Source organism: Pelodiscus sinensis, chromosome 2, assembly GCF_049634645.1.
Source record: "Pelodiscus sinensis isolate JC-2024 chromosome 2, ASM4963464v1, whole genome shotgun sequence".
Taxonomy (NCBI): Eukaryota; Metazoa; Chordata; order Testudines; family Trionychidae; genus Pelodiscus; species Pelodiscus sinensis.
In genome coordinates, this window is record NC_134712.1 from 87,154,255 (window position 1) to 87,166,726 (window position 12,472).

General features: G+C 39.2%; 1 protein-coding gene across 1 annotated transcript in view; it reads left to right on the forward strand.

The window, feature by feature from the left end:
- IMPA2 (inositol monophosphatase 2) overlaps positions 1-11,494 on the forward strand; it is a 35,581-nt gene extending 24,087 nt beyond the window's left edge. Inside the window, exon 8 of the mRNA XM_006117489.4 lies at positions 1,605-11,494. Coding sequence (XP_006117551.1) covers positions 1,605-1,720 — 116 coding nt within the window. The 3' untranslated portion in view covers positions 1,721-11,494. The remainder of the gene's footprint in view (positions 1-1,604) is intronic.
- The last annotated feature ends 978 nt before the right edge of the window (positions 11,495-12,472 follow it).

Here is a 12,472-nt window from a genome sequence, read left to right on the forward strand (position 1 = left end):
GGGGATCTGCACAGTGCCCCCACCCCAAGCACCAGCTCTGCAGCTCCCAGTGGCCAGGGGAGTTGTATAGCTTATTTTGAGTTTAGCCCTGCTGTGTAGACATGCCCTTATGCACTATCTAACATCCCTATTTGGGAGTGGATGGTAGAGTCTCCTCAAAAGTAGATGTTAACAGCCTATTGCCAAGGTTCCTTCTGAGTACAGGCAGTCCCCGGGTTACATACAAGATAGGGACTGTAGGTTTGTTCTTAAGTTGAATTTGTATGTAAATCGGAACTGGTACATATTGTAGGGAAAACTCTAGCCAAACATTTCTCCAGAGCTCAGTTTTATTCTCCCACACCTCACTTCCTGCAGTCCTTTATTCTCAAGCTGAGGTGTCTGCTGAGAAATGCCACTCAGCATCTCCCTGGTCTCCTGGGGGGGGGAGGGGCGTGCTAGCTTCGCGTCTCCCTGGTCTGCTGTGGGGAAGCAGCTAGTGCAGGGTTGCCTCACCCCATTTGTAAGTAGGGATCCGATGTAAGTCGGATCCATGTAACCCAGGGACTGCCTGTAATCTCTTTTCTTAACCATCCAGGAATAGCAAGAGGAAGAGTCATGGAAAGGCAGCCCTGATTGTCAGTATTCTGTAATCACCACTGGTGTGAATAGGGATAATTCTCGAGAAGACTTTGTGTTTCTAGTCCTGTTCTTAGCTTCTTGTCCTTGATGGCCTCTGAGGGTGTTCTGGACAATTGTAACATAATTCTATGCAGTGAGAGGTGCTGTTTTTTGGGATTGAGTGGAGACATTTGGGTATATTTAGGGATTTACAGTCTAGAAAAGTTCTGCAGCAGATGTCTGTGTGTCTCTTTACCTCCTTTAAATAGGGATGGGCTCACAGAAATGGTTTGCTCCTCGGTTTCCTTGTATTTTCTGCCACCAACACTCAAGTTTTCATCCTTCCTGCATTTTCTGCCATTGGTCAGCTGAGAACCGTAGCAATCTGTGTGGGCAGTGGGGATGAGAGAGGGCCAGTTGGTGCTGAAGAGTCTGTAACAGAAGTGAGTGGGTGATTGTAGTACCTAAGTGGAGAGTTCCTTAGTAGTCAAGCCTTGTGATGATCAAAGTGTGCATGACTGTGGAAAGACTTGATATATTAAAGAACAACTGCCAGATGCAGGGGTATGTTTAACCCCGAAAATGGGTTATTTTGCTTTGATTTTATTCCTTACTATCTCTAGTTTTACCAAAAAAACAAAACAAAAAAGAAATCTGGTGTTTTGTTGAAGAGAGTAAAATGGAATACATTATATTTATTGTTATGCACTGAAGAAATGAAAACATTTATTGCTTCTGCTGTGTTCTTTGATGTTTGATTAAATCAATGGCTTCTAAAACACCTTACTTTGCAAGAGATCTCTGAATTTGAACACTTCAACAGGGTATCTCCCCCTCCCCCCAGTGTGGCTATGTGACATAATTTCAGTATTTTTTAATCTCTCTATCTATAATAAAGATATATACACACACACACACACACACACACACACACACACACAAAAAAAATATACGACACATCACCTCTTGATCTAAACACTTGTTCCTTATTCTCTTGTTCCTAGGTGGACCTCTAGATCTCATGTCATGCCGAGTGATTGCTGCAGGCACTAAAGAGATGGCCATGTTCTTAGCTCAGGAAATACAGACTATTCACTACAGACGGGATGATGAAAATTGACATTCCATTCTTTTACAAGTAACATGGAGTCTGTCCTTCTAATCTTAATTTCGTTCAAGATGGGTGTATTAGAGGGTACATGATTTTAACAGCATGCTTTCTGTTCAGGTCTTCTGTGTCAAATGTTTTAAACAATTTTATTACAATGTGGGAAAAGGGTGGGGGGAGGGATATTTTTTTAATCCTCTAAAGTTTGTGGCTTCTTTTTAATATGCATCTAGTTCAGCAGTACCTTTTTTATATGATCACGTGTAGCACTTGCTCTCAGATTCAAAGTTTCACATCTGTTCAGGATGAAACTGAGTCTTTTGTAACATATGCAACTGAAAAGAAAATTTTATTTTTACAAAACTCAGATCTCAGGTAAATGAGCGTTAGGATTGTAGTAGGTGATAAGTAGTTAAAATGTGTGCCTACAGTACCCATATTCAACAGTACTTGAGAATGCAATAAAAAGTGTTATTACTCCATTACTGTTTTCTACCTATGTATCATGACCATATATATGTATATTTTGATGTTTACAGTTATTTACAGAGTGTACAGAAAAAGGTGGTTTTAGGTATTTGTTCCAGGGAAGAGAATATATTACCGTTATGAATGCAGTAGGAGTTACCTACATGGTTAATAATAGAGTGCTAAAAACCGAAAATATTTTTTTTTTCAAATTGTCTCTTCAACTCTAGCTATAGAGAATGTTAACCAATTGGTGCCAAATCTTACAGTCTTTATTGAGACTTCAAACATTTACTAGTAGCTGTGACTAGGGGGCAGAGTGCTTATTACTACGATGAGTACTGACGTCTATGTGGGAACCATTCATGATGGTAAATACTACACATGGTAGTTAAGTTCTGAAGAATAGGGCCCTACATCATGGAACTATTGACTTCAGTGGAAGTTTTGCCCTAAAAGAAACTGCAAGATTTGATCTTTAGGGGTAAATTGTAAAAAGTGGCACCTTAGTTATGTTTGCAAGAGGATAATTGTAAACACAAAGTATTAATTTTGCACATATAATTGTTTCCACCTTCAAAATATATGGAAATCCTGTAAAGTAAATGAGTAAATCATAAAGCCCAGAAATTCTGTGCAACTCTAGTTTTGTGTTTGGCACTTTTTAAATTTTGTCAAGTTGATACTTTTTTTTAAAAGAAACCATATCAACTGACTCTACTGAACTTCTTAAATGTTAGTGTCCAGAAAAGAATTTGAGATTAAAGATGAGGACTTATCTCTAGCTTTTCTATTATGTTGAGAATCAAATCTACAATTTTTTTTAGTACAAAGAAACAAAAAATCCCACAAAATATATTTAGCTCTAAATCTCAAAATCTGTTCCTAAATTGCACATACAGAAGACTGTGTAAATGTGCATATAAACTGCAATGAGAAACTGGAAATTGAGTATTAGGGGTCGCCGTATTAGTCTGAATCTGCAAGAATGACGAGAAGTCCTGTGGCACAGTCTGTAAGGTGCCACAGGACTTCTCGTCGTTCTTGGAAATTGACTGTACAGTTATCCATTTTGCATCCACAACTAAAGAACACATTATTAAAAAGATTAGCCATTTATGCCTTTTCAGTTTCTTCTGTGAAAAATGTTTTTTCTTGTGAGTATAACTTGGAAACTATATTTTTTTAAATGAGAAATGCAGAGTGCTGGTTGTGGAGAGAATGGTTAAAATGTAAGGCCTTGATTTAGCAAAGCGTTTAAGCACATGCCTCAGTCTCATTGGCCTGGATTCTCCTCTCCTTCAAAGCACACCTCAGATGCAGAGGACAATGACAGCTATAGGAAGATAGCTATAGCTCTCTGATCTCTGGCCACTTAGCCAGGGCAGACGAGAGAATAGGTTGCTCTAGCTTCTACCGCTGATTGATGTAAGCGCTGTAAATGGAGCTTACACCAGCAGGGAATCAGGTGTAATGGAGTTCAGTTCCACCATTCCCCCTCCCAGCTCACCAGCCTATCCCAACAAGCACCTTCTTTTCCTTATGCCACAGAAAGAGCTGGTATCAGAGGTGTTTATACAATCTCTGCCAGCTTTACATCAGTAGAGATTCCCTATACACAGGACAGCTCTCTGGCTGGTTTAAATTCACTCTGTATCACTTACACAGTGCACTTTATGGATGAAAGAATCCTGCCCTCTGGTTTTTATGCCATTTGAGCATTTGCTCAAAGTGGGGCCTCCGTTTGGTGGGGAGGGGACTATCCAGAAATCCAGTCTCAGATTCACCTGTCACTGTCACAGATAATAAATTTAAAAAAAATACTAGAGAGCGTGTTCTGAGTTGATGAATGCCTCAGACTCGTACTGATGTTAGTGAAGTTACAGGTGATCAGTAGCTTCAGGAGAAGTCCCAGAGTTTGCAGTGCCATTAGCCAGGGTGACTCCCACATTTTACTTAGAAGAATTATTAACTGACAGTTCTTAGAGCAGGGGCAGGCAAAATACAGCCTGTGGGCTGAATCTAGAGCATGGTGCAATGGGAGCCTCAGCCAGATTTCCTGCCTGTCCCATCCCCACATGCCGCTCAGAGAAGCCAGCTGTAGGGGCCATGTGTTTCTCTGAATGATGCAAGCCTGGGAGGAGAGGGGGTGGGGCTTTGCATTCTGCTCTTGCCCCTAGCACAATCTTGCAGCTCCCATCGGAAGATTTCTGGCCAATGGGAGTTGCCTGTTTTCAGGACAGGCAGCACACAGAGAGCCCCTTCTTCCCTCCCTTCCCCCCGCCCCCAGACTTATAGCCTTCAGAGAAGCACATGGCCCCTACAGCCATCTGCTCTTAGCGCATGTGGGGGCAGGGCAGGCAGGAAGCCTGGCTGAGGAATCTGCTGGCTGGGAGCCCCACAGATAAGCACCTCCCAGTCAGAGTCTGCCTCTGTCACTTTAGTCTTTTCCTCCTTCTGTCCCCCTCCTGCAACTTGCCCCATGTAATCCAAACCCTTTGTACTCCCACTCCCGTGCCCGTATCTCCTCCCAGACCATACACCTCAATCCCCTGCCTCCTGGTCACAATCCAAATCTCTTCTCCCCATTCTACTCTCCTGTTCCAGGTCGAAAACCCCTCCCAGACCCTGAACCACAATCCCCTGCCCCTGGTCACAACCCAAACCCCTGCACCCGTATTCCAGGTCACAATCACCTCCCAAATTCTGCACCCCTCCTACACACCTACACCAGGTCAGAATCCTCTCCTGCACCCAAACCCCCTCCCAGATCCCATACCCTCTCCTGTACCCCAGTCACTTACCCTGAGCTCCCTTCTGCACTCAATCTCCATCCAAGATTCCTCACCTCCTCAGTTAATATCATGGAAGTGTGTGACACTTGACCACTTACCAAATTCTTGGTGTAGCCCCTCATCAAAAATTATTGCCCACACTTGTCATAGAGGTAAATCCTGTATTAGATTTTAACCTTCCCTTCCATCTTTCCTTGCTTGCTAGATAAAGCTCTCTTTTGTATGGCTATTCCTTACTATAGACTTTTCCATTCTAAGGTTTAAATTAGTATCGTGTGTATAGTGTGCTAGCCAAATCTTAACATGTTTAACTAGTTTTTTTTCTTAAATAAAATAAGGCTTTTAACTACTCTTTAACCAGTAGTTATACAATTAGTGTTTTTAACACAATTGTTACAATCCATTCCACATGCTTTGGGCTGTTTTTAAAACATGTTTCAGGCTTTAGATTATTTTGGAGGTCAGGTTCTGAAAGCAGGGTCAGTATTTAAATATGAACAAAGATGATAAGTGCTAAATGTTGCAAAGAAGTGTATTCTATCCTGAATGTCATAACCTATGCTGGCATTTTTTCCATAGTAGTATCCTAAGGGTGCATTGACACTGCACCGTTATTTCGAGATAACTAGCATTATTTTGAAATAACAATGCAAGCGTCTACACAGCCATTCCTATTCTGAAATAGCTATTTTGAAATAAGGCATGTGTAGATGCTCCACTGCTGCCATTTTGAAATAGCCCTTCACCAGGCATATTCTAAGGTATTCCTCCTCAGTGCCTCCTGGGGCTCTAAATTGAGATAGCATGTCTACATTTAGGGAAGCCTGCCTCGGACTAATTTTGAGGCTTCCCAGCAGTGTAGACATACTATTTCGAAATAAACTATTTCAGAATAACTATTCCGGAATAACTTATTTCAAAATAAGTGTGCTGTGTAGATGTGCCCTAAGTGAATATTGGTGGAGATAGCAGAAGAGAGTAAGGAGAAGCCACGAACATTTCTGATACATGAAAGGATACTTTTTTTTTAGCATCATACTCTTGTGTCCCCAGTGTATTCAGAATGAAAAATAGATTTTTTACAATCTCCTTATCTAATTATCTAAATTATAGGACAAACATTTGTAAATGTATTTTAAAATGTACTTGTAGGGTTTGAAGATGTTTCTTTCATTTCCAGCTAGGAAATTGTACAAATGTATTCAACTTTTTTGAGATATCAGAATGTGGAAAATAAGGCTCTTGTTCTTCAAGTCAAATCTGTGCTGGCAGATCCTACACCTTTGCAGAGCCTTATTGAAACCATGGTTTTGCCTACATGAATCTGATTGTAAGATCAGGCCTAAGTGTTTTTCCAACTGTAGAAAAAAAATTCAAAAATGCTTGTTTTGTGCTTGGATAACTCAAAAACAACATTTCTAATCTTTTTAGCATTTAATCTGAAATGAAAATTGGTGCCTTTGCCATGTACAAAAAATTTGGTTTTGAAAAAACAAAACAATGGGTGTTTTAAAACAGCATATGGCACGTGCATAGAACACTCTGTTCTATCTGTAGAAACGTAAAGGATGCTAGAATGTGTCAAATGTTTGCAATGATGAATATCTTAAACTACATGTGTGTAACTGGGCAACCAAGATGGTTGCAGATATCTTTAGTGACACTGCAAGTGAGTTCATGCTCTGAATAGACTTTTGTTTAAGTGAGTGCTCCTCAGCATCTTATTCCTTTACTTTTCAGTCTGTCACCTGCACCACGGTTCAGAACATTTTAACTCTACTGTTTTGATATCTGTAATAATAATGTAGAGTGCATGTATCAGTGCATTCGGGTATGAACAAACAAACAATGGGAATAACAGTACGTTGCAGATAAAGTCTTCCAGTACATGGTCTCACAGCACAGGAAAATGCGATATACTATTCACCAAATACCAAGTAACATAAAAAAAAGGAACTCCATCTTTTTCTATAACAAATAGCACATATAACAATAGAATTGTGTATTTCTATTATGTGGCATAGTTGAGTGCATGCCCTAATGTACAACTTCTACACATCCCTAGGTTTTGATCTGTAACGTGTTTCAAACACCACATTTTGCATTCACCAGTAATGTCAAGACTCGAATTCACTGCACCCAGTTGAATTTGTTACATATTTTACATTTTATATTGCTGTTATTCTTATAAAGAAGTGGGGCAGAAAAGCAAAGAAATGCTTACGTTTTATATTTCTAAAATCATCCCACCCCGTCCACTGGAATTGCACCTGTTTACAACAGAGCATTTAGCCCTAGAAATACTACTGAGGTAAAACATTCATTGTTCTAGGGTGAGAGTGTCTCTTATTGCTCCACAATGAGGCTACGTCTACACTGCAGGGTTTTTGCACAAGAAGTCTTTTGTGGAAGAGATCTTGCGCAAAAGCTTCTTGTACAAAAGCGAATCCACACCTCAAAGTGCATCACGTCTGCGCAAGAGAGTGTCCACACTGAATGACATTCTTGCGCAAGAAAGTCCTGATGGCCATTCACCTGTGCTTTCTCAGATAAGCTCTGTTTGTGCAAGAAACCTCTGCAGAGCATCCACACGTGCCTTTTTGCACAACAGCTGTAGCGCAAAAAGGAGTTATGCCTTGTAGAAGGAGGTTTACTTACACCACCAAAAGCCCTCTGTTCTGCCATTTTACTGTCGATTTACTTGCGCAAAAGCATACTTGAGGTGTGGTTGCTCCTCGGGTTTTTGCACAAAACCAGCTGTTTTTGCACAAAAACCTTGCAGTGTAGACGTAGTTTGAGTGTGCAGTGTCAGTTGACACCAAAAAGAATACTGTCCACTTTTTAGAAGAGGCCAAACAGTTGATAGGATTGAGATTATCATCAATGGAATTATATATCAACAGCTGTTACAAAAATATTGTTCACTTATCTATTTCCTGCATTCTATCAATGCTGTGTGCAACACTTAATGGGGTGAGGTAAACCCAGTTATTAACTCTCCGTATGAAATTATTTTCAAATGTGTTTTTGTAACAATCTATTTCTTTCAGTGAGGAAAAGGATTATAATTTGCACTAAGACAAAAATTGAGAGCTAGAATCTGTGTTTCTCCGCTTTATGAACTTTATATGCAAAAATATGGGAATTTAGATATGCACAAGGTTAGGTGGGTATAGGTGTGGAGTGGGATGTTTGTGCATCGCAATACTGGCAGCCAAATAGTTTTAGAAAAAAATCAAAGAAGGATTCGTTTTTGGAAAGGAGATAGTACATTCAGGCACAGAGGCTAGGATAAAAACTTACAAAGGCCTTAGACAGATCCTCATGCTTCAGAGTACAAGATGATTACCATCTTGAATGGTCAGGATAAAAATGTTTATAGCATTACATTGTACTGAGTGAAGTTTTGGGGGAAGAGTTTACACTTTCCACTTCTAAAACATACGGTATCACAGTATCAGGACCGCTGGTGTCTTCTTATTGTGATGAAAATATTGAAATGTGAACCCTTCTCAAAGGAGCACTTGAGCACTGAGGAGCTTCCAAGAGTGCAGACACATACCATAACAGTTCCATTATTTCTCCTAAATAATCAAAGGTGTTTATAAAGCCTAGTCAATGAACATAACATTTTCAAAAGCGCCTTTGTGATTCAGGATTCTAAGGCCATGTCTACACTACAGATAAGATCGAAGCAGCTGCAGTCGATCTTCTGGGGTTTGAATTAGTGGATCTGGTGAAGACATGCTAATTCGAAATGAGAGGGCACTCCCATCAATACTGATAGTCCTGCTTCTATGAGGAGTAAGGGAAGTTAAAGGGAGAGTGTTCTCCATTCTACTTGACACAGTATGGATGGCACCAAAATTCAAGTTAAGTAACTTCAACTTAAGCTACACAATTAACCTTACTTTGAACTTATCACCTAGGCTGTGTCCAGACTCAGGGGTTTTTTCGGGAAAAGTAGCCTTTTTCCGAAAAAACTTCACCTGCGTCTAGACTGCAGCCACGTTCTTTCGAAATTAAATCGAAAGAACGCGGCTTTTCTTTCGACGGCGGTAAACCTCATTTCACGAGGAAGAACGCCTTCTTTCGAAAGTGCTTCTTTCGAAAGAAGGTGTTCTTGAATGTAAATAGGGCTTCTTCGAAAGAGAGCATCCAGACTCACTGGGTGCTTTCTTTCGAAAAAGCGTCTTGCTCTTTCGAAAGTTCCGCGTGCAGTCTAGACGCTCTCTTTCGAAAGAGACTCTTTCGAAAGTATCTTTCGAAAGAGGCTTGCAGTCTAGACATAGCCGTAGTGTAGACCACAGCTAAGTCCCATTGACTTTCAGTAGGACTTAGGTACCTAATTGATGTAGGCTCTTTTGAACATTTTAGTTTATCTCTCGTTTAACACAACAATGTGCTTCTTATGTGCTTTTAAAATAGTATTAAAGATTTAAGATAAGTATCTCTGTGCTTCCCATCTTTTAGCTACTGATAACGCTAATATATTAATCACTTCTGGAAATACTGACATTGCTCTGCCATGTTAGAAATCCCAAACTCTACATTTCTTCTTTCCACATTTTATTTAGAGATAGAGATATAAATAGGCATTTTGAGTATGTGTGAAAGAGAGAGAGGACATGAAGTTTGTTATTACATTAAGTGAGATGATAGTCTTTCTAAATACTATAGTATCAGTGGTCACTTATAAATAATTAGTTTGCTCAATATCATATGAACACTGACATGCTTATTTTTAAATTAATTCAGGTACGATTTGAATGCTGTCCAGAACAAACTGGTGATAGAAATATCAAATTCGGTAACTTTTGTTTCTTCTCTGGAAAAAGTAACAGTGTTCTCCTATAATACAGCTATTCTGTAGTGCCTAGTGTTGCTCATGTTACTTCCTTATTAAGCCTCGGTCTAGAATTCACAGTCCAAATTCACCCCTGGTAGAAGTGGACTCAATTCCACTGATGTCACTGAAGATGTTCCCCCTGCAGTGAATTTAACCCTAATTCGCTAAAGCCATAAAAATAAGATTTTTAGCTAACAGACACAATTGCACATACATAGTTACATTTTCTCTGTCCAGTACAAATAACAGACAGGCTCTTAAGAGAGGCGCTGAGTGCTCCAAAAGGCTCGTCTCAGATGCTCAACACTTTTCAGGACCGTGTCCAGAGCTTCAGACAGTTGATATGTAAACAAATTTTTCTGTTATACGTTTAATACATACAACAATTAAATTGTCTTCTAATATTTTTATGATAGTTTGGAAATCTAGGCCCATATCCCCAGGGACATTTAATGGATGATAGAAGCTCAAATATCATTGTGGATTTGGGCCCTGTCTCGTCTGCTTTGTGCCTAGTGTAATCATGTACACTAGGGCAAAGTGGGTGAAAAATGCTACTAGATTAGCTAGCATTGCACTCACTCAACATGAATAGAATAATTACAAGAAGCGCAAGTGCACTCTAATTACAAATATTTTGGAAATTACCACACTTTGATGCAGACTGCATTCCCATACTACTTGATCTATTTATAAGCCTTTAGCAGGAAGAATGATGGATAAATTATCACACTTTTTAGTTCACAAAAAGGCTGAATAATATATTAACCACTATAAACATATTCACATTTTAACATAATTTTGGCTGCTCTATTATTACGTCATCACTGGCAAAAAAGATGCTTTATAGACTATAGCCATACATGGATTGATCTTACTATTTATAAATAATGGTGCTCATCTTTTCCATTTATAATTATAGATATTTTTAAATCATAGGATGAATTCATATGGCCAAATTAATGCCTGATGTAAGCAGTGCATTTTCCATTGGTTTTATTGGGAGCTTCCCCCACTTGTGCCATGATTGAATTTGCACCACTATCTAAAATAGGCAAATGGATTTCAAGTTGAAAATATGTTTATAAAAAATTCAGAAATGTCCATGTTGTATTATTGCATTTTTCTTTTCTAACGTTATACTGTATACATCAGATGGTATATTTTGGTTTGTACTGTACCATATGTAACTGTAGCTTTTATTTTAAACATTTTGTTTGTTTTTGTAATAAACATTAAAAGTGAATGGTCACAAATCTTGCTGAATTGACCAATGTAAAAATTAGAGCTACTCCAAGGAGTGGCGAAACTCTGATTTTTTGGATTAAAATATCTATCTATCTATCTATCTATCTATCTATCTATCTATCTATCAAATGGTATGCTCAGATTGTAAATATATTTTTTATTTTGTACATATTCTCTCACGTTGGTAAATGTTGCATTTGTAAACACATGTTTAGCAGAGGTGTTGTCATCAAATCATTGCTGTACTTAGTTTTTCATTTCATAATAGGGTAGCCTATTGGCAAATCCTTTTAGGATTATAATATAGAGTAGAATGTTATAGGTGAGAGAAATGATTAAATGAAGTACATCCTAATCATACAAGAATCTCTTTTCAGTTTTATGAAAATATGGAAACTGCATATCAAATGAATTTTTTTCCTGAAAGGTGACTCTCTGAAAAATATTATGGCAAGGTTTTCAATATATATTGTGTCACACTAATTTCTATATTCCATTTGTTCAGTTTGCAAGTAAAAATGGTTTTAACTAATAGCCATGTCCACAAACACATCCTGGCCTCTAACAATTCTATGTCCTCCTGCTACATCACCAATTCTACAGGCCAAATTACATCTTTTGTGATTGGCTCTGCAACACCATTATCCTTCACAAGGTTTGCACAGATGCAGATCAGGTCACAATTTGAGTTGTGTCATAACAGAGCTCTGGCTTTAATTATTCCTCATTGAGACCACTGGCCTATAGCTTTTACTTTCAAAAAAGGGAGAAATGTGTCTATCCTTGCTACAAGAATAAGCAGAATTGCAGTGACACCAACAGATAGGCATCAGCTTCTGACCGAGCTTCACTGGGTCTGTGTGTACAACTTAGCAGTGAGCACATCAGCAACATGTGCAGCAAAGTTGGATAATTTTCAGCACCCTGCATTTTAAAAGGAGCACCCAAACAACATGTAGTTCAGTAGGTGTAAATCAACGTGGATTTAGGCTCTGTCTACATGATACACCACTAATGGCAGCATATTGTATGGCTACGTTTACACTGGCATGATTTTCCGGAAATGCTTCTAATGGAAAAGTTTTCCGTTAAAAGCATTTTCGGAAAAATCGCGTCTAGATTGGCAGGACGCTTTTCCACAAAAGCACGTTTTGCAGAAAAGCGTCTGTGGCCAATCTAGACGCAGTTTTCCACAAAAAAGCACCGATCGCCATTTTTGCGATCAGGGCTTTTTTGCGCAAAACAGTACTGTGCTGTTTACACTGGCCCTTTTGCACAAATGATTTGCGCAAGAGGGCTTTTGCCTGAACGGGAGCAGCACAGTATTTCCGCAAGAACACTGACGATCTTACATGAGATCGTCCGTGTTCGTGCGGAAATTCAAGCGGACAGTGTAGACAGCTG